At 34.7% G+C, this 24078-nt stretch overlaps 1 protein-coding gene across 8 annotated transcripts in view; it reads left to right on the top strand.

The window, feature by feature from the left end:
* Nucleotides 1-24078, top strand: part of LOC116423435 — a 52973-nt gene that overhangs the window by 16856 nt on the left and 12039 nt on the right. For 2 of the 8 annotated variants that reach the window (XR_004234053.1, XR_004234050.1), the window contains exon 4: nt 20110-22055. Coding sequence is in view for 1 of the 8 variants with exons in the window: in XM_031967553.1 (XP_031823413.1) it covers nt 12896-13177; nt 20110-20189; nt 21914-22055 (504 nt within the window). In the remaining 7 variants the exon portion in view is untranslated. Of the gene's footprint in view, nt 1-7038; nt 8849-10395; nt 13178-20109; nt 22056-24078 lie in introns of those variants that run through there. The other 6 variants (XM_031967553.1, XR_004234051.1, XR_004234057.1 and 3 more) reach the window with 6 other exon arrangements.

Raw genomic sequence — 24078 nt, 5'->3', positions numbered from 1 at the left:
TCTAATGACTCCTTCATTTTAAGGAAGAGAAAATTGAGATGGATAGATAGCTATGGAAACAACAGACATGAAATCTTGGACAGATTTTGAGAGATAGTGAAGGATAGAAGGGCCTGGCATGCTGTGGTCTGTGGGATCATAAAGATTTGGACATAAGTGAATGACTAAATAACAACAGTAAACATTTAGATAAAGGGATAAAATAAGTGTTATTCAGTCATTTTTAGTCTTATCTGACTCTTTGTTATTTCCATCTAAGTTTTTTTGTTTTGTTTTGTTTTGTTTTGAGGTGAAGATATTGAGATGGTTTGCCATTTCCTTCTTCAGCTCACTTTATAGATGAGGCAACTTGATTCAAGTCACACAGCTAGAAAGTGTCTGAGGCCAGATCTGAACTGAGGATGAATCTTCTGACTCCAGGCCCAGTACACTATACATTCTTCCACCTAGCTGTCCATCAAGTGTGTAAACACATACATATACATTTATAACTGAGAGGAAGCATTGTGCAATGAATTAAGATTTGCCATAGAGTGCTTGAAATCTATATCTAGTACATACTGGTTTTGTGACCCTGGGCAGATTAATTAACTTCTCAGTGTTCCAAGCACCGCAAGAGAGCAGTCACTAGCCTTTAGTGGTAGAGGAAGGACAATGGAATCACAGGTCCAGAGCTCCATGCTATGTATAGCTATGTTTAATTTCAATGATATAATTATGCGTGTGTATCACTTTTCACTAAAGACATATTTTGTGGAGATGATTCTGGGTACTGGAAGTCTCCAGCAAGTCCCAAAAAACTTGAATGGCATTGCAAGTCAGTAGGGGGATGGATTGTAAGTCTATTATTCAAGGACCAATCTAATTAGCTAAGTACAAAGAAGCTCATCATCAGTTTGGCCTCAGAGTACTGCATTTTTTAGATTGTAGCAACTCCATGAAGATGATTTGTTAAATTACAGAATGGTTATGTTGTCTCTCAGTGGTAAGAGTACCCACTCTTCACTCTTGCAGGATCTTAAGGTTCTGACATTTAAATTTCTATCTAAATTTCTTTCATCTATATCTGTCTTACTATTTGTTAAGCAGCTACCACACAGCAAACTGTAGGGTATCTCAAAATGTTTTTGTGCAGTTTTGAGCTTACACATACCAAGAAGAATAAGAGCTGATAAATTCTGCACAGCACATAATTGTGTCAGTAAATGATAAATATGTCTCTAAACCATGTAAAGTATACTTAGGTTAAAAAAGTAGGAAATTATTAACTATTTTATTTTCCCAGTTTCAATTTATCATGTATATCATGGAGACTTGGGCCCAAGCCTGTATTTCCTCTGGTCAAAATATTAAAACAAAATCTTTCTTATTCTACTTTTGGTCAACATTTGTATTTATATCCAATATTTTTAAAATGCAGAGCCTTAAAACTTTTCAGTGGTTGTTGATGATTTTAGGGGTGGGCTAATTATCTCAAGGCTTTTAAAGAAAGCTTAGAATAATAAGATTAATGATTTGCTCAGTCAGTAAACTTTTACTGTACCTAATGAATGCCAGACATTATACTAAGTGCTGAGGATATAAATGAAGATAAGAGATAATCCACAAAACAGCTGGATGGACCAATGGATAGAGTGTAGGACCAAGAGTCAGGAAACCTTATTTTACTGAGTTCAACTCTTACCTTATATATTTCCTGGCTGTGTGTAACTTAACCCTATTTACTCAGTTTCCTTATCTGCAAAATAAAGTGGAAAAGGAAATGGCAAACCTTTCTAGTATTAAATTTGCTAGCCTCACTTTTTCCTCCAGAGCCATCTGGGTCCAGTAGTAAAATATAGATTAGGACAACTGGAGGTGGTTTTGGATGCAGTGGAAAGCCTTAGTTTTTTAAGCTAAGATCTTTAAGAGGTCTCAGTTTGACTGAGGCAATTACCCATAACAAAGATGAAGACTAGGTAAAAAAAGGCAGAGAGAAGTCTTCCTATGAAATAATTAATACTGATCAGAAGTAGTTGATAGAGCAGGATGACAGGAAATAAATAATCACTACCACACCAAAAGGCAATCCCTATTCTCAATAAAGTCTACACAATTTAACAGGGGAGACAACATGCAAACAACTATATACATATATGATAATAGTGATGACTTGTAAATAAACTAACAGAGGAAAGACACCAAAATTAAAGGGGATCATGAAAAGCTTCCTTTAGAAGGTAAGATTTTATTTTATTTTATTTTTTTATTTTATTTTTTTATTTAATAGCCTTTAATTTACAGGATATATACATGGGTAACTTTACAGCATTAACAATTGCCAAACCTCTTGTTCCAATCTTTCACCTCTTACCCCCCCCCCTCCCCAAATGGCAGGATGATAGTAGATGTTAAATATATTAAATATAACTTAGATAACAATAAGATACATGACCAAAACATTATTTTGCTGTACAAAAAGAATCAGACTTGAATTATTGTACAATTAGCTTGTGAAGGAAATCAAAGACGAGGTGTGCATAAATATAGGGACTGGGAATTCAATGTGATGGTTTTTAGTCATCTCCAGAGTTCTTTTCTGGTATAGTTAGTTCAGTTCATTACTGCTCCATTAGAAATGATTTGGTTGATCTTGTTGCTGAGGATGGCCTGATCCATTAGGACTAGTCATCATCTAGTATTGTTGTTGAAGTATAATGATCTCCTGGTCCTGCTCATTTCACTCAGCATCAGTTCGTAAGTCTCTCAGGCCTTTCTGAAATCATCCTGTTGGTCATTTCTTACAGAACAGTAATATTCCATAATTTTCATATACCACAATTTATTCAGCCATTCTCCAACTGATGGACATCCATTCAGTTTCCAGTTTCTAGCCACTACAAAGGGCTGCCACAAACATTCGTCACATACAGGTCCCTTTCCTCTTTATAATCTCTTTGGGATATAATCCCAGTAGTAACACTGCTGGATCAAAGGGTATGCACAGTTTGATAACTTTTGAGCATAGTTCCAAACTACTCTCCAAAATGGTTGGATTCTCTCACAACTCCACCAACAATGAATCAATGTCCCAGTTTTCCCATCCCCTCCAACAATCATCATTATTTTTCCTGTCATCTTAGCCAATCTGACAGGGTGTAGTGGTATCTTAGAGTTGTCTTAATTTGCATTTCTCTGATTAATAATGACTTGGAGCATCTTTTCATATGACTAGAAATAGTTTCAATTTCTTCATCTGAGAATTGTCTGTTCATATCCTTTGACCATTTTTCAATTGGAGAATGGCTTGATTTTTTATAAATTAGAGTTAATTCTCTATATATTTTGGAAATGAGGCCTTTATCAGAACCTTTGACTGTAAAAATATTTTCCCAGTTTATTGCTTCCAGAAGGTAAGATTTTAGCAGGGACTTGAAGAAAGTACAGGAAAGCCAGGAGATAGAGGGAAAGAATTCCATGAAGGGGGATAGCCAATGAAAATGCCTGGAGTTGGATCATGGACTGTATCATTCTAGGAATGGCAAGGAAACCAGTATGACTGGATCTAAGAATACGTGATAGGCTGTTAGGTGTAAGAAGTTTGGCAAAGTGTGTGTGTGTGTGTGTGTGTGTGTGTGTGTGTGTGGCGAGTTATCAGTACTTTGTTACTTTAAGTACTTATGAATACTTTCAAATTACTTTGAATAGTAAACAGAAGAATTTATATTTTAAACTGGAAAGGTTAGAGAGCCACTGGAGTATATTGAGTAGGGATAGTATGCACATGGTCAAACCTATATTTTAGGAAGATCATTTAGAGAGCAAGAGACTTCAGAAGCCATCTAGTCCAATCTCCTCCTTTCATAGACAAGGAAATCGAGGTTCAGAAAGCTTAAATGATTTGCCCAAGATTGCACAGGTAGTGAGTGTCAAAGGTGGGATTTGAATGACAACCCATGCAACTGCAGAGTTAGCTGACAGAAATGTCACACGTGAACAACTTTTCATCTTTAGACTTATCATCCCACTTTATGAAAGCTCTGGGTCATGGTGCCTATTCAATTTAATATTTATTGAGGGTCCCATCAGTGTAAAACTAAAAGGTAGAGAGCTATTAAAAGCAGGAGTGAGAACTAATGTCTGTTTGAATGTAACACATGGCAAGTTCTCATTTAGTTCATCCCTGTCCTCTATCTGCCAGAACGTTTTCATTATTAGACTTCTGGTTTGCTATAGTCTACTTAATGTTTGACAGAAGCAGATAAGGCCACTAGTGCATATGATAAAAATAGTAATGAGACACAACTATTAATATCCTCTCGCAATGTTAAAACTATCTTACATTTCATGCCAAAGAATGCAATTGCAAGCAGAATTTAGATATTTTTTAGGATTATAATAAAATTCTGGAGTGTAGTTTTCTCTGATCATCTAGACCTTTAACAGTTTTGACCTAGTAAAAAAAAGCTTATGAAAATGGTGTGAAATATAAAAATTGAATGTTCTGGCCTGGCTATTGGGGGGAAAAAAAGATTTCACAGTATATACTAGAAATCTGTAGAAGTCATGGGTTTATGTCTAGTTTGTGTCCTTTTCACATGTGTTTCTTTTCCTCATATGGTGCTTCCTCTGTAGTCCCTGTTCTGTGGCAAAGCATGCTGATTGATGGTGGAAATTGATGTAATTTTAGAGCTGGGTGGGTCCTGAGAAATCTAGTCCATCTTCCTCAGCTTATGAGACATAGAGAATGAAATGGCTTGCCTAAGTAGAAAATGGGAGAGTTGGGATTGATAGTCTGGTCTTTTGAATCCCAGTCCAAAATGGATCAAAATTAGATTTTTTTCAAAGATATTAAAAACTAAATAAATGGATTGGGACAACAAGGTGGCTTGCTTCAGACACTGAGAAGCTGTGTAACTGGGTAAATCATGAAACTTCTTCCAGTCTCAGTTTCCTGATCTTTAAAATAGAAGAAATACTAGTGCCTAACTTTCAGGGATTTTATGAAAATCAAATGAGATGACACATATAAAGTATTTCATAAATCCAAAAGATTTATATAGATACTAGCTAATAAAAACAAATTATATAGAGTGATTTTTTTTCTTTAAAATTATTTTGATCATTGATTATTTTGCTTATTTACTTTTTAGTAGAATTCAACTTGCCAAGGGAAACTATCACTTTTTAATTAGGATTTTATTAGGTAATAAATGAATTTAACATTTGGATTGCAAATTTAGAATTTTTTGAAGAATTTTCTATTAATTCATTTTGAGTTTCTTAAAAAACAAAGAAAATTTCTGCCCTCTATTAGAAGAAAAAGTGCTAGCTTATCATAGCTTTCTAGAAGATCTTTGAAGTAGTTTAAAAAAAAATTTTTTTTGGCATTGACAATTCCAGAGTTTTATTTCCTCTTTTAGCTTTATTTTTTCAATTTTATTTTATTCTCAGTATTAAAATCTCTTCCTCCCTATGCATCTTGATTCTTTTTCCCCCTGAGAAGGCAACCTTCCCCTCTCTACCTTTCCCCCTCCCCCCCCAGCTCAGCAAAGCCCATTACAAATATGTATAGTCAAGTAAAACAGTAGCCATGTCCAAGAAATAAAAAGAAAGAAAGCAAAAAAATAATTGCTTTGATCTGTACTCTCAGGATATCACCTCTCTCTCTAGAGATGGAGACTCTGTTTCATCATAATTCTTTTGGAATTGTGGTTAGCCATTGTATAGGTCAAAGTTCCTAAATCTTTCAGAAATGATTATCCTTGTGACATTGTTGCTATTGTATAAATTGTTCTCCTGGTATAGCTTACATCACTTTGCATCAGTCCAGATAAGTCTTCTCAGGTTTTTATAAAATCATTTCCATCATTATTTCTTACAGAACAATAATATTCCATCACATTCATATGCCATAACTTGTTTGATGGTAGCACTTTATAAAACTGTTCAGCATTTTTGATGACTTTTGTGATATGAAAACAATGCTATAATTTATTTTTTTCTTCTGAGTATATAGTTTGTTACTTAATTAAACATTACTATGACGAAAAGAGTTTTTACTTTTCAGCCTTTTGATGGAATGAACAGATATATTTTAAAAAATCTGAATTATTTTTGGGCATAAATTATTAAAAACATAAACAAAAATTACTATTAGCAAAGTATATTCAACATCAACTTTTCTTGGGCATGAGCAGAGACCAGGAAATAGCATTCCTCTCCTTAGTTCAGGGAAACATCTCATACCACCTTGTACAAAATGTTTTTAATGGGTGCTGGGGGGGTGAGTAAAAAGTCTTTGTTTGATGAGTTAGAAGGAGGAGAAAGAAAAATGTGTGCCTTTGGGCAATATATTTTAATCATACTGGTAGGGCAGCTTGTACTCATTTTTCTCCCTTGCTGGGCCATTTCCAATTTAGATTTATCAAACAAGAAGAACAATTTATTGAGAATTTAGTATTCAGTATTGAATATTCAGTACTGGGTTATTGCAAGTACTAAGCAGAATACATACACACACATACACACACACATATGTGTATGAGTGTATATGTGTGTATTTTTTCCCTTTCCTTGGGCTTTTTTGAGTTTCCCTCAAAGTAATCTTCCCTTTTATTTTTAGCTAAAGGATGAAGGTCTTGTATATAGGATAAAATGTGGAGAAAGGAGTTCAGAATCCTAAAGAGTGCACAGTCAGGATATTTTCAAACACACTGTAATCTTTTCTATCAACTTTTGGGTCTTGATACTCTTCTTAAGGGTCAACAGTTTCAATTAGGGAATCTATGGAGATAATTTATAAAACATGAACATTAGTGTTTTCATCCCCCACTCTTGAAAAGAGAAAATTTTCTTATCTTCCATCCAACACCCCTGTCCCCATATCTGTGTTTTCCCATCTTGACTTTTCCCACTCTTTAATAGAATACTTATGTCATATAGAAAAAGCCCCTGGGGTTTGTTTTTTGTTTATATTTTTAATATTAAATAAAGATTACAAAGTTAATTTGTTGCAGAAGGAATTTGTTAGCTTGGCTTTCCTATCTTCTTTTAAAGGTTATAGAGGCCATGAAAGTCTCATATCAATTTTGTCCCATGAGAAATGCAGAGGAACATGTTGGACAACTATGCTCATTGCCACCATTGATCCTCTGTTAAGAATGGTTTGACCCCAATAGGTAAGAACTTACGCATAACAGCAATTTTGACAATCAGTTGATATAAAATTATTCATTAATTCATTAATGAATTCATTAAACCAGGACAAGAATAAAAAAAATTCTCTCTTTTGTCTGGGCTACAAAATTTTGATACTATTCTCTTATGAAGAAAAATCATTGAAAAATTATGAAGAATGATGACATAAGAGAAGTTAATGCTATGGGTGAATAAATTGTCCCTTTGTCTGAAAGCAGCTCAGATTTTTGAAACACTTAATACTTTAATAGCTGTTGGATGTATATAATTAATATTTCCCATTTATTTCATCATAATTTTTATTATCACAGAAAATAGCTTTAAGCTACATTGGGGAAACATACCTGGTTTTATATTTTTGTGGATTAAAGGTATTTGGGCAGACACATATGGAATCTCACCGATAAGTAAGTTCACCTGCTCTTCATAACCTAAACTTAACATTATTTTCTGATATAAACACACATATGATAACAGACTGAGGACTGGATGTGTCTTCTGTGTATGGTTACCGTCTTATGAGTGTTGAGTTCAATTCATCACATTGTTTTTAGAGTGAATTTAGTGCTTTCATTTCATATTTGTGTGACCGTTCGAAGGTCACTTCTAATTCTTTGGGAATTGATTTCTTCACCTGAAAGCAGGGATCTCTTTACTTTGATTTTTTAAAAATGTTTTGAATTCTCTCCTTCCCTCCTCTACTCATTGAGAAGACAAAAATGTGATGTGAATTAAACATGTGAAATAATGCAAAATATATTTTCATTTTCTATAAAAAAGCAAGAAAAATAAAGTGAAAAAAATTGTGCTTTAATCTGTAGCCAGGCTTCATTAGTTTACTTTCTGGAGCTGGATAATTTTTAAAAATAAATTTTTTAAAAGATTTGTCTTAAATCATTGTATTGACTAGATTAGCTGAATCTTTTGATTCATATTGATCATAATTATAATCATCAGTTGATAATGGTTATAATAATTCCATTACTATGTCCAGCATTCTCTGAATTCTGCTCATTCCATTTTGCAGCAGTTCAAATGTCTTCCCAGGTTTTTCTGAAACTATTCTGCTCATCACTTCTTACAGCATATTAGTATTCCAACACAATTATATATTACATCTTGTTTGACCATTCTCCAGTTGATTGATTGATTGAGTGTTCCCTCAGTTTCCAATTCTTTGCTACCACAAAGAGCTACATCAGAGAATTCTTAATTAGCAGTAGATGTTTCTGCTGTAAATAGATGTATCAGTAGATGTTACCTAAAATCATGTTTCAATATAATTGGCTTCCTTTTTAATTCTATGTTTTTTATTTTGTGTATTTCAAAATATTATTCTGAGAAGGAATACATTTGTTTCACCTACTCTCCTATTTCTAGCAGGCCTCAGTGAGGCTCTTTATTTTGCTTTATTCCAGACATCTTATAAGATCATAGATTTAGAACTGAAGTGGCCTTAGATACCATCTAGTCTAATCCCCTCCATGTAAGGGACTAAGTGAGGTCCAGAGTAATTTTCTAGAGACAGGACTGGAACCCAGATCTTCTCAGTTCAGATGTAACACTTTTTCTACTATATTATTTCCTGCTACTCTTGGAATTCAAGCCTTCCCCTACCCCAAATCCCTTACCTTTCCCTCTTCTTTTTCTCCACTTCTGCTTCCCTTCCTCTTCTCCTCTTTTCCTCCTTTTCTTCTTCTTCCCCCGTTTTCTATTCTTCCTTCTGGCCCTCATTCTTACCATAGTTAAAATAATTGCACATAAAGGGGCTCTATTTTTATAGGAGCTTTGTAAAATGACTTAAAAAATGCTTGACACTTGAGCCATACATTTTACCTAGTCCTCTGGGTTTCCTATGTATTCAAATGTCAATGTATTTAGGTCTCTAGGATTATTAGAACTTTGAACACCTTTGGTGTTTAAGGATAGATAGTTCAGCTATCTTGAATAGTTTCTACTTCTTATGTCTACCTTTCCCCCTTTCATTGAAGTTCAGGTTACTTCTATGGTTATGTAAAGTGGAAAATCAAAGGCATTCTTAGTAGCAATTTTACAGGCTGTAGTAATCTACAATTAAAATTATAACCTTTCTCCCTTTTCTCAAGTTTCCCTCTTTCCATCCTAAAAAGCATTCTACAATCTCAGAAACCAGAAAGTTTCTTTGAGCAATTTTGCAGACTATTCAGAATATTTTCTTCTTTTCTTCCTCTCTCTTCCCTCTTTTCCTTATAAAAAATCTAATACATGAGCACCCAGTCTAATATTTATGAGGACTTGAACAGAATATAATTGAAGGCAATTTCAAAACATATTGTAAAATGTAAATTTTGTTTCTTAAGATGGATTTAAAGAAATCTAGCTTTTCATAATTTGTGGTACTAATATAGACACTTAGTTTGGGGTATTTTTTAAGGCTTGTAAAGGCCTTTTAAGTTATGAAAGAAAAAGATCTTTACAGATTTTTTTTTCATATTTAGGTTATATTTGTATCTCCCCTTTACCTGTCTCTTTTCCTTTTTTGTTTTTTCAGGTTCTTCCTCTGTTTGTAGTGCAGGTGTTTCATTAAAATTGCATTTGGTTTTGGCATGCCAAGAAAGGGAACATTTGTATTTCATAAATCAATGGAAACCCGATATTTTGCAGTATGTATTTTTGCATGGGTTTAAAAAAGTAAATGTCAGTATTCATTGGCCAGAATTATTTCTGTGATTTGGCATATTAGAAATTTTGTGGAAGTACAAGTTACAGTTAATGTTTCTAATTTTCATTTAAATCAGTCTCTAGCTTTTAGGGAAATTCTTGTTTGCAGAATGATACATTCTCTTGTGATCTCTGAATAAAGGTGAATTGAGAAGACCTTGAGAAATTTATTTTATTATTATTATTTTCCTATTTTCAAGTCTTTGAAGTTATTATAAATGTAATCTGTTCCTATTTGGTTTTGTTTTACAAAATATTTGTAGTATTTACATCCCATGTAATTCTATATAAAGAAGCACAGTGAAGATCTTAAAAAATATAATAAATTAGCTTCAGAGTACTCAGTAAGCTATAATTAGGAAGCAGTTCATTGACCCAGTAAATGATGGTTAGGGTGCTGGGCCTGGAGTCAGGAAGGTCTGGTCAAATCTGGCCTCAGACCTTAATAGCTATGTGATCCTAAGGAAGTCACTTAATATTTTCTTCAGTGTTTTTTTTTTTTTTTTTCATTGTAGAATGGGGATAAAAATAGTTCCTACCTCCTGGGTTTGTTAGGAGGATCAAGTGAGATAGAATTTGTAAAAAGCACATTTATATAGCATATGGTAGGTGCTATATAAGTGCTTATTCCTTCCTTCCAATTCTCCAATATTTTGAAGTCTCGTATTTCCCTGAAGATACATTTTTACTTCTCCTCCATCTTCTTCACCATTTATATATAAGGGAAATACACATATGTTTTAGGAAATTTCCATATTTAATAAGTTAGACATTTCTATATTTAATAAGTTAGAAAATCAAATGTAAAACACTGGTTAGCAAACATGAAAGGGACTATGATAGCTAGGATTTCTTTTCATTGTAAAGAATGAATTGTAGGCAGTCATGTTCTGGGAAATGCTTAACAATGGGTTCTCTAGGGGGGAAAAGTACCCACTGTACATTTTAAAATTGAATCTGTATTATTAATTTTTTTTTTTGCTATTGCTTTCTTCAAGGTAGAAATTGACAAAACAATCAACAAAATAATAAGCCAAACTCTGACTTGTATCTTTTGCTGATCTCTGAGGTGTAAATGCTCACACTGAAAATTTAACATCTGGCTCCATTTGGTTCCAGTACCCTCTTGATTGGAGTTGTTTACTGAATGGGAGGAACTGAATAAGAACCCTAATGCTGACTTTTGCTGATTTTCAAGCTGTGACTTTTGTCAGCCCTCTTTTCTTCCTACTCATGCATTTTATCACTTATACCAAAATTATATCAGGTCACTTTCATGAACATGCACACTTAGATCATGAATATCTATATGTGTATACTCAATGAGAGGCAGCATGATATAGTGCTTAGAGGACTGACATTAGAGTTAGGAAGGACCTGGATTCAAATCCGCCATTTAACACTCCTTGGCTGTATTACTAATCACTTAATCTCCCAATGCTCTGGGGCAATTCTCCGAGTCTGTGAATTACAGATAAATTATTGCATCATAGGAAGGAGTTTCCATGCTGGGAGTTCTCTATCCCAGTGGAATCACATGTCCTCTTTTCCCCACCTCCCAATTGTCATAGAATGTACATCCGTACATGTATTTTTACATTGAAACCATCACCCACATATAAGAAAATCAGCAGAAACGAACGTTTAACAGGAATATAATTCTCTTAGAGTCTTTGCTTTGGCTTGTCATTCCTGCACATGGGGATGTAGAATTCAAAGAGGAAGGAGGATAGTATAAACACATGGGAAAAGCTCAGTTTTCCATCCAGGAGGAATTTGCCAAAGCAGGATGTCTCACTCACATGCTGAAAACAGGAGCATGTCTTTTCTCACAACCTGCAAACCAGCTAGCTGAAAGATTGACAGCTGGCCAAAAGAACGCACACCTCGTTCTTCGATCTAGGCTGCCAGTGTTTTAATCACAGTCCTGGTGATGAGCGGCCTGGGAGGGCTCGCCTTTCACACACTAACTCAAACAAACACAGCAGAATGTCTCCGCTGCTCTCCAAGCCCTTTCCTGCTTTAGCATTCCTGATGTACTCCCTATGCGCTGCATACTTTAAAAACTCAACCAACATGCTAGGCTTTGTGTCATCTTACATCACTTCTCCTTATAAATAGCCTTTGGGAATGGCAGGGGAATGTTACCACTAATCACGGAGGCGTTTGGAAGGCTTTGGTCTCAGCAAATAAGTACTCTACTGAATGAACGCGTTACAGAACTACAGAGAAAGTCCGAATTGTAGAAGCCCTTTGACTTGCTGGATATCAAAGTTAGGCAGCCTATTTTTCAGAAAGAAGCCTAGGACTTCTTCCCATGCAATTTTTTTTCCTACTTAGGGGCAGATTTATTGAAAGCTGGCATCAATTAATACAGATGCCTGTGTTCACAGCAAAGAGGCAAGGGAACCGAAGTAAGCACTCACCAAATGACCCGCGTAGCTGCATACAGTATGTCTTTCTTTTTGTCCCTGGCAAGGAAGTCGCTGCCTCTTTATCATGCACCCAGGGAGCTTCAATGCTAAAAAGGCATCAGAACTAGGAGAGAAGTTTGTTGTGCTCAGAGATGCCAAATATGAATATTCAATTAACAAGAACAACGGCAAAAAAAAAAAAAAAAAAATTACAGAAGTCATAGTGTGTAAATTAAGGATGCCTGGGAGCAATTACTCTGGATGGCAAAGCCAGTTCGACATTAAAAATACCCTGTATTTCTTTGTTTTCAACTCATGAACAAATAAACGCTAAAAATGTGTTTATCTGTTCTAACAGAGAAAACAAACAATTTCCATAATGCATATATTAAGAGAGAATGCATAGCTATTTCCTATCACTGGAGGCAGGGAAATTTGGTAAAGGGTGAAAGGAGTAAGAGTAGAGAAGTAAGTACTTGACCAAAAGCTATCCTGGCACAGTGTGATCTTTCAAAGGCCAGAGCATGCCATGTCCCACATACTGATTTTTTGAATAGACCTCTTGCCAAGATAAATTCTCTCCGGACTCTAGAATTTATAGGATGTGCTTAGCTTGCATTAAGAACCCAGCAGTTTCTTCCCTTCACAAACAAGTCTTCTTGAGCAAGGCAAGACATAAATGGAAAAGATGCTTTGCTAATTATTTACATAAAGACACAGAGAGATGCAATCTGGCTCTTGTGTTTATTTCATATTATTGCTTGGCCTACGAGTCAATGATGGAAGTGAACATTTTCGTTCTGTTTGTCTCCCTTGACTTTGTTAACTTTCAGGACTACCCAGCAAGTTCTTTGAAAAAAAAATTGGAAAGCAGCCTGGGAAAGGTAATTCATTCATTTATTTCCTCTTCTAATCCTTCAGTATTTATAGTTATGGAGTTTTTCCTTGATGTTCGGATTGTGGTCTTAATGGACAATGATTTTATCTACAGATTTGAGAACCATATTATGTATTTAGCACAGAATAAGAGCAACATGTCCTTTTTTTTTTTTTTCTCTAATCATTTCGAAGTTGTAAAACAGTGTTGAGAGAGAAAAGCTTACTAAAGTTGGAGGGGAGCACTTTCAGAATGTTGTAACAGGAAATTAATTACATGATAAACAGTTGTGTCAGGAAGAGTTCTGCAGATCAGCACAATACAGGGGCCTTTGAAATGAGTTTATTTTCATATTTAAAAATTATCACAAAAAGGTACTCATGATTTAGTAAGCAGCTTTATGTACAGAGAACAAAACATTAGGTTAAGATTTTCATGGATAATCACAGATTTCTATGGAGATCAGTTGAAGTTATAAATTATTTTTTCAAAATGGCCAGGAGTAGCTCAATTCAGGCTATTTTTATCACTGGTAACAGCCACATTGATTGTGTTACCTGGGGCCTCATTGGACTCTTACTTGGGAATCTCATTTTTCTAGGTGAAAGGCATCTGGGTTCCAGTGTAGACTTGGCTGACTTATTGTAGGTTGGGACAGTATTGGAAGCATCAACTTGGGAAATGTGCTCTGTTACAAAGGCCTCTTTTTTGTTGCTTACGATCGACCCAATTGTCTGAGTTTTTAAAACTTATAAATTTGAAAAGTTGGCATTGCAGTAGTATAGACTAGGGACAATTATAATCCAAATTTTCCTTTTTCCTTAATGTTGGACAAATAAATAGAATGGGAAAAGGGAAAAAATATTGGGAAGGAGAGAAGCCTATCTTTGGAAAATTTTCCCTTTGGTTTTTCTAAGTACTTCTGTGAGGTATACACAGATGATTGAGATCAACCATTCTTAAGACAGTCTGGAATCTATGAGTTATCTATGCATTCAAAGTGCTCAGTAAGTACTTAAGGATTGATTTGGTCTGAACAGACCTGGTTTGCCTGATATCAGGAATGAAGAGAAGGGAGTCCATGTGTATGACAGATATTTATTATGAAAAGGGATGAGAACAGTTAGGATATAGTGACCCATTCTGGTATTAGACAAACTTAGCTGAAAATTCCTCCAACTTCAGATTTCCTAATATCTGGGCAGAAAGGAATGCTATTTCTCAGTCAATTGATCCCATAAATGGTTCATTGAGTGTCTACTGTGTTCAGAAGGCTGAAATACTTCTTAAGGGAGGCTAGAGAATAAGCAGAATGTATGGCTCATAATATCACATCTGGCCAGATAGGTAGAACATATACACGTGAAAGAGACAAGAATGATTCGAGTCATCTGTAGACACATGCAAATTAATATCAGACAAAAAGTGGGAAGAACCTGAGATATAGACATTTAAAATGGAAAGTTCCAATATTTTAGGGCAGCATGTTTTTTAGACAGACAGTATGGTCTATCTAAATGGGAAACTGCATCCAGAGTCAGGAGAAATCTGACTGAATTTTTAAGTCTTATCAGCCAGTTATGTGATAATGGGTAAATCACTTGATCCTGTTTCTTTGTTTCTAAAATAGGGACAATGATTGATTGAGAGATAGGTGGTATACTGGATAGAGAATTAGGCTTGGAATCAGGAAGATTCATCTTCATATGACATTGACTAGCTGTGTGACCCTGGGCAAGTCACTTAATCTGTCTGACCCAGTTTCCTTGTCTGTAAAATGAGCTGGAGAAGGAAATGACAAACCATTCCAATATCTCTGCCAAGAAAATCCCAAATGGGGTCATGAAGAGCCAGATATGACTGAATCACTCAACAATAACAATTTGGTATAGTGAAGTCAGAGGATCTGTGTAAAAAGGTAAAGAGGAAAGAGTGCTAAAGTTGTACAAACCCAACTTTGAATCCAAACTCTGCCATTTATTCCCTGTGTGACCTTGGGCCAATTGTTTCACTTCTCTAGATTTTACTGTGATATAGAGGTATCCCTAGATTTTTGAACAGCAATCTGGTGAAGAAGAAATTCTGACATGGCATATTAAATCAGAAGAATTTCATGTATTGACTCTATGATAAGCTGTATGTCTTTCATTTGAAGACTATTCTAGTTAAATTCAAAGAGGTGCATGATCAAATTAACTATGAACTGATGAAATTTTCATTCATAGCCACTCCCAAAATATTCCTCCAAAGCAGAAAAGGGAAGTTTCAGTTTGTTGGTAGGGGAGGTAGCTGCACCAATAAAGTCTCAAGTGATCTAAAGTCAAGAATCACTAACACCAAGAATCACTAAACCAAAGTAGGGCAGATGAGTTGACCAAGGCAAGGGGAAGTTTTATATTATAACAGAGGTTATTGCTGAGGAGAGTTCACCTACTCATTCTCCAGTGTTTTGAAAGGTGCTAACTTCTAGAACTATGAAGATTTTCTCTGAATGGATAGGCTGGGTTTAACAATGCCTTCTTTTATTATTTTAAAAAATTATTTTACTTTCAATTTATGAAATAAAACAAGCATTTCCATAATACATTAGAATAAAAAATGATTGCATATGAAACTTCATATCTATTATGTGCAACTTGCTATTTTTTCTTTTTAAAAATGGATTAGAGTTATCATGTAAATTTCTTTCTTTTCCTTTTTTCTCCTTTTCTTTCAATGTCCTCTTAAATGACTTGAAGGTAGAAGGAAAGAAACAAGCATTGATTAAGCGACCATTATGTGCCAGGCAATATGCTTAAGGGTTTTATAAATAATATCTCATTTGTTTCTTACATAGACTTTTGAGGTAGGTATTGTTTTTCTTCCCATTTTATAATTGAGGAAACTGAATCAAACATAGGCCAATGTCACCCAGAGAGTAAGTTGAATTAGAACAATAGATAAAATTTGGTGATCATGTGATCATAGATTTAGATTTGGAAGGAACCTCCGAAGTTATTTAGTTCAACTGATTTTTTTTTTCCAAATGAAGAAACTGAATAAATGACTTGTCAAATTCACGCAGGTAGTAAGCATCAGAGATAATATTTGAACCCAAGTTTTCTGATCCCAGAGCCTATACTCTTTCTACCAGACTATGATAATCAAATATTCAACTGTAATTTAGACCGTATACAACAAGGTTACAATTTCCCCCACTATTAAGGTAAATGTAACTGTATTAAATAAGGACAGGTTATTTTCCCCTATGCCTCAATTCTTGTCCTTGGTTGTTATTTGGTTAGCAGCTGGAGCTGATTGATAGCAGTAGCAAAGTAAATATAGACATTACGTGAATCCTTCCCCCCTACCCCATAGGAGGAGCCCTTCTTTTTTAAATCAAAATGAACTTAGCCCAAATACTACACCTAAATATTCAAGGTTCTTCCCAAACTCTCCAAATGATTCAGAGCCTGAATCAGTTCTGAAATGATCGATAAGTTCATAGCCACTCACCAGGCAGGCAGATGTGTGAATGTAAGGAAGCCCATGTATTAGAACTGGATGGCATATTAGAGGCATTGTGGTCTGAGGGTACTTGATAGTCCAGAGATTTTCTGGTAAATTATTAACAATTATCCCAAAAGTAGTATATGCTTTTGAAGTTTTAAACATTATTAACATTTTCTGCATTGCTCTCTTAGGCATTATAAAGTCATAATTAGAACAATAAATCCATCCTTAATTTGTAGCTTTTGTTAATTTCTGAGATGCAAATGATGACATGGATAATTTAACAATGGGCTCCCTAGTACTTGGAACTTGCCTCATCACACCTCTGAATTTAGAGGCCACCCAACTCCCTCCTTTTTTTTTTTTAACAGAAAAGAAATCTGAGGGCTAGAGAGTTGAAGTAAATTTCAGAAAGGTAATAAATCTTACATCTGGGAATTGAGCTTGAATCTTGTAACTCCTAGTTCATCCTATTCCACTCTTTTCTTGATTTTTCAAGTTTATTAGACTAAATTAAAAAATCTACATGATAATGGGATCCCTTAAAAATTATTTGCTGCTTTGGGCTTGGAGTGTATAAGACAAAATGATATATTATCCTGTGATTATCCATGTTCCTTGCCATTTCTGAAAGCTTTGTTTTCTTGGGTCTGGAGTCAGGGGACTGGACTCATGAATGTGGGTTTAGGTTGCTTATCTTATAGCTGAATGAAAAGGGTAAGTGAGGAAGGTGAAAATAAACTTTTGTGAAAACCTATCACCTTTGAGATTTATTGACCATTGTCTGCTCTTGGTTGGGACACATTTGACAGTGAACTAAGTTCAATGAAGCTAGCAAAGTTCACCTATAATCTCTGTCCTTAGGGACCCATTTACTAGATAGGGTTGAGGAACAACATGAATACTTCAAGTCAGGGTAAAGATACATGTTTTGGTTGACAGCTCTTGTGGATCCCTTGAATATTACCATTAATGTACAAATTGAAAGGGAAGAATTTGCAGGATCACTTCCTAGGTGGCATGTTGGCTTTCATTGTGCCCTCTTGTCTTCCCTAAATCTGCTAAGGGTAGATCATGGCCAATTGCTCCCTGGGCTGTGTGCAGCCTGCAGGCGGTATGTCATGTAGTTCTCTTGTAGACAATGCTCTTTGAATTGGCCCCAAAAGTTATTGCATTGGACTCTCTCCCATTTCAAAAAGCTGAGTACATGCTGTGACTGCAGCACTTCCAGTCTATGCCAGCCTGAGGAGCAAGAGCCTAGGCTTGGAAACCAAACTGGAAGCTCCACATGGCAATGAACAGCACAACATTTTGGCTAGAGGCACTGATCATGTTGGAAATTTGAAGAAGAGGTGATTTTTTTCTCCCCAAAGAATAGTTAATATGCATTTATTCCTTCTGGAAATGCATTAAAGTATATTTTCTTTTTAGAGACTGGATGAAAATGATTTTCATTAAGGTTCTTGATGACCATTTGTAAAGTATAAAAAGTTTCATTTGAAATGCCTTCTTGAAAAATGTAGCTCCTGGAGTTCATTCCAGTGTGGCCACTCTGTGCATAATATACGTACATTCAAAATTCCGCAGGTGGGGATACTAAATTTTATCCTTTTAAAATTCAAATCATAAGCATAAGTGGAAAAAACCTTAAATGACTTTTCCTTCTTTCCTGATAGACATTAAAACCCAACAATACAATTTTGGTGAAATTAAGTAAAACAATTCTCTTCTTGCATAAACAGTCAAATTTTATGGTTGAATTATAAACCCCTGGAAATGGGGGTTTATAATGAAACTCCTGTCAAAATATTAACTATAGCTATATGAAAAAGCTGTTATTAAATAGCATCTTGATGGCTTAAAAACTTTCTTTAAAAATCTCTGTTTATTCATTATAATTAAAATGCCTAAATTATAATGATCTACTAAAAACGAATAGTTTTAATCTTTTCCATAGTTCTCCATATGATGTTAATGCTCTGTACATTAGTATTGATGCCTGAGTTTAATATTGCTTTCTCTATCATTAAAATTGCTAAAACCATAGCTTTGGAAATGTAAATTTGAATACTTAATTATGTTGCTATAAACAGCCACTCTAATGCCATGTTCTCATCGACAATGATGGGCCTTCTTCCAGTGCTGGCATCTCAAGCAATCATGCTGTCTGCTTTCCTGTTGTATATACAAGGAAAAACATTCCCACCTGAGATCTCCTCCAAAGTTTCACTTGGGAAACAGGACATGATTAGAAATATGTTTCCAGTTGCACATTGCTCAAATCCAGTTTTGCCTTTACTTGGGCTAAATGATGCAAACATAGTCCAGCCTCCTTTCCAGGAGTGTGCAATTACCTTGAAGGCCCCTAGTAAAAAGCCCAGGCTAATTGAGAACACTTGCTTTTGCTTGCAATTAGCAAGGATATCCTCTTATTAGGAAATGTCCCTATTTTTTTCCTGCAAAAAAGGTGGGTTTATCTTTAATGAACTAAGAGTTTGGAAGCTCTGCAAATTAAAGCATGCATATGCAGGTTATCTTCTTGCTCAAGGGGACATACACCACTGCTGTGTTCGTGTGAAGTAATAATGAGATACCATAAGCAAACAGTAGAAGATTCATGTCAGATGGTTCTCCAATAACATTAGAAAAAAAAGCAGCTGATGTATGGGATATTGAAGGCAGATTAAGTTGTTAATGTATATTAGTATATTCTTAATTTCCTTTTAATTGAAAAAGACATATTGACTTTAATTAGAACCATTTCACAGGAACTGTCAATTAGCACATGTCAAACTAGTTAATTCAGAACAGAATTCTTTTAATTAGGGTCTGCTTTCCTTTAACTGTGGGGCCAATGAAATCAGCCTTTCCTTATCAAGATTTTAAATGTCTCTAAGACATACAATACAAATGTAGTCTCTTATCTATTATTAGAAGCCCATATGGATAACATTAAAATGATGATGCTGGCATTGTTCATGCAGCACAAATCAGAGTCCCTTTATGACTGTTTGAAAAAAAAAATGGCTTTGAACAAAGACTATTTTAAATACACAGATTTATCCTACTTTAAAGAGACTACAAAATTTATGACATGCATGTTCACATTTAAAGTATTATTTAATATGTCTGCTCAAATAAATGGGCCTATTCAAACGTTTTGTGTGTTCTATCAGCCAAAGACACATAAAACATTGTCAAACCATACAGCAACATTTTTTCCCTTAAATGAACTGTAATCAAAAAAGGGAAAACAGTCTGAATGATTTTTTTTTTTTTTTTGCACAACATAAAAACAGCATTGTTAACTTTCATTGCTTCTAAAGATTTAATACCAATAGTTGATACAGTGGCTGAAACCACTAGTGACTTAATGTGATATTGGTAATCAGACAGTGTAAAATCTGAATCTTGGCTCTTGCCTAATGTAGTGATGTGAAATTACAGGGTTTTAGCCATGACTGGCATGAAGAAGGAATTGCCCTGGAGCCTACACATTGGATAAGGCCTGGGATTTCACCTGAAGTGTGAGTGTGCTTCAGTAAGAGAAACAGCATTAAGAGAGATATCAGTGGAAAAAAAAGAATTAATGGGAAATCTAGCTTCGTTTTATCATGTGAGCTTTTGTCACTGTTTTACTGACCTATATCAAGTGAGGATTACAGAGATTAGTGAAAGGAATACTTAATAGCTCAACTGTGGATTCCAAAGAGGATTATCTCTTAAGATATTTTATGTATCCCAATACTTTGTTCCTCCTTCTACAGGGCTGATTAACTCAACTCTGATGATAGCATCCTTTTCTACAGTAGGATATGCCACTGGTGTGGTGGTATCTGTGTATATACTAACAGAGTGGAATGGAGAATTATATGCATTAGACAAATTTGATTCACAGAAATATTCTGTGACTGATTATGTAACTCCCAAAGTAATTCAGGGAAGTCCAAAAATCTTAACAAGGAAGGAAGATTTCACTAACAACCTCATCTTTTCCCTTAATAGCAGGTTCCTTTTATCATTCCCCTCTGTTACAATGATCTCTATAGCGATACAATTATACACCTCTTTCTTAAAACTATCTATATTTTAAGTTTTCTACTTCACCTAGTATAAACACGGTTCTTAGTTAACTCTTCAGAAAAGGTTGAGAATTCAGGTCAGTTATTGAATGGAAGAATTTTGGACACGAAATAAATTTTCTCCAAAAAAAATTTTCAGTCTCTTCTGTGGGTGGCAACAAGCCTTCTTCACATTAATTAAATATGTCAACATGTTCCGTGAAATAATTTAAACTTTATTGAAGGCTTTCATTTCCCATAGCCATTATAGAACTTGAAAGCACATGAGCAATCTGATACCAATAAGCTTTTCCCATATATTATTATGTTGTTTGTTCTCTCCCAGTAGCTAATATGGTTACATTTTGATCTATACTTATTCACAAATCTTGTAGAAGTTTGTAGCAGTGACAAGATTAGCACTCTTGAACAACACTGGCCTTTGAAGAAGCCATTTATTGAGATATTAGAATAGTTCATCCTGCCTAATGTGACAATAAGTTAACAACTTAATATGTTTCATATGACCTATTCACAATTCTATTTTGGCATAACTATCATGTATATTCATAAATAATATTATTCTGGTTTCTTTTGAAGTTTTGCTTATAAGTTTAAATATTACCATTTGTGAATATTTTTTATGGAAGATATAAGGAAGACTGACACAAAACTTCCTAATTCTCTATTTTTATGCCACAAAATCATGCTTATGGTTTCAGGTAACTTTTTTTTTTAAAGCTTATCCATGATTAATTGTTATATTATTAAATTAAGTAATTATGATTATAAAAAGTATTAGGGATTTACTAGGAAATGTATTATTTATATAATACCTTGCAGTTTCAAAACATGGATTTTTACATCCACTCTATCATTGAAACTTCACTCATGATTCTATAAGATTGATGGTCCATCTCTATTTTATAGTTGAGGGAATTGGATTTAGTTAAGTGATCCACTCAAAGTTATGCAAGTCATCAGAGGGGGAGCTGAGAATAGAACCTAGATTCCTCTGACTTCAGGGTTTAAAAAAATGACATGTATATGTATATAATATTATACCACATCTTTACCTCATATACTGTATTGCTTTCTTGTGACTTATTTGATAAATCTTTAAGCTCCCTCTGCCAAAGGACTATGACTGAACACTTACCTTTCTCTCAAACCCTTTGTTGACTAAGCAGGGCAAATGTGAATGGAAGGATAGAAGAAGAAATCCCAACAGCTTTCTCCAGTCTTCCAAGTGGGCCTTCACATATGGCTTCATTATTTCATTTTAAAAAGCATTGTGAATTCACAGCTGCCAGAGAAATCCCATATAGAAATGTAAGTATAAAATGCATTCTAAAGCAAAATGTAAATCTTCTTCATATTATTCTTTTGTAGATACTTGTACCAGCATTTCAATTTGAATATTTGTGATATTTGGAGCAGGTCCTTCTTTCCCCCAACATTAGCCAAATTCTACTGTCCTTCAGTTTACCATTATACCTTTAATTTCTTTAAGTTTTAAAAGCATTTGGTCTGCAAGAGTCTTCTATTAAATATATCCCCTCTCACAATCCTAAGTAACGTTTCAGTCACCTGTTAATAGTTTAGAGATGAACAGGAATACCTACCAGGATTTGCACTTGCAACAAGGATATTTGCTTAGGGTATCAAGGGGAAAGGGGCATTGATAGGGGAAGATAGGAGAGCTCCAAAGACAAACTCCATCTACTTCACAATTTGTCCCCAGGGCTGTCTGTATGATTAAGATTTGACCAGACTGCAAGTATTTGATTTTTCAGCAAACACTTGAAAATAGATCAAACATTTTAGAATTATTCTCTGATGCCTGAGAAGGATATGTTAAAGCTGAAGTCCAAACAGAGGTTGGTATCTAAAGGAGGGATGAAAAATTAATACATTCAGGAATTGGGTTTGCTTATAGTTATCTCATGAAGGATAAGAATTTGTTAACTGAAATAAGGTAGAAGGTCTCATTTAATCTGTCATTATATGATGATATTGATTGAACACGGATCCCTGCTGCAACAGGATAATATCCTGCTTAAAAGGAGCTATAACTATGCACTTCCTGATTTCTTAATTCCCATAAGTGTGAAAGGAGCATGAACCAGCTGGTTTAGTGCATAGACCTATGCACTATGCACACCCATGTTAAATACTCAATGGTTCTGAGACTTTTTTTATGCAAACAGATAAAGATTTTTCATGGACAATGTAAGTATAAATAGTGCTTTGATGCTAGTTTTGAGAGAGCACTGGACTAGGGTATCAGGAAGACATGTTCAAATCCTGCCTCCAACACTTTCTGGACAAGTCATTTAGTCTCTCTGAGCCTCAGTTTCCTTATCTGTAAAACAAGAAGGCTGGCCTTAATACCCTTTAAAGTCCCTTCTAGCTCTCTATTTATTATTCTGATTTTGTTTCCTGCTTCAAACCTCACTAATTATTATATCATACCATATCCTTCCCTAACTGTTACAAGTAACATACACATCTATGCACTAGATAAGCCTACATGGAATACAATAGCAACATATATTAAGAAGATAGACTCCAAGATTTATTTACTATTCAGCACTATAGGCCCCATAAATCATATATGTGAGCTTCCTTAAAATTTATTTTGGATTTATTTTAGATCAGACAATTTTTTCAGATCAATATTCTGATAATAAGATTAGGGGCTTTGATAATACTAACTCATTACTGAATGTCAAAGGCATGTGCATTAACAATAGTGGGATCACAGAATCAGCTCCATAATATTTTAGTTCCTTGATCTTCTGTAGTGGGCTTTCACCCACTTTAGTCTATGAAAAGTTGACCCCCAAGGCATGACTATTAAAATTATTTAAAAGGCTACAAGACATATGGATTTGACTTAATATTCTTTTAGAGATGAGGTTCTTAATAAAAATTGCACTTTTACTGGTCACATGTGCTGATCATGCATTGTTCGTGAATCAAACCAAAAGTCATTTAAAAATGACTAGCATTAGGGAAAACTTAATAGCTTTTTTTTTTTTTTAGCAGATTATTTAAATCACCACAGCTATGATTTCAAATAATTTCTATCCCAACAGAAAGAATTCAGTGAGGCATGGATGACACCTTGAAAGAAAAGTAAATTTTAGATTAAAACTCATTCTATTATTGGGTTTTTGAAGAATTTTTAAAAAGTAGAAGTACTCTTTCATCCTCTCCTAAATCTTTTATATTATGGGGCAAAAAAAAAATTGTGTGTGTGAGCACGTGTACTTTTAGTCTAGTCTATGTATATGTATGTGATTGAACAAACATGTATTTTCTGGCTAATGTTCAACAACAGGCTAAATGC

The sequence above is a fragment of the Sarcophilus harrisii genome, chromosome 1, assembly GCF_902635505.1.
Source record: "Sarcophilus harrisii chromosome 1, mSarHar1.11, whole genome shotgun sequence".
In the NCBI taxonomy this organism is placed as follows: domain Eukaryota; kingdom Metazoa; phylum Chordata; class Mammalia; order Dasyuromorphia; family Dasyuridae; genus Sarcophilus; species Sarcophilus harrisii.
Note: the sequence above shows the minus strand (reverse complement) of the source record. Positions and strands in the feature narration are given on the sequence as shown.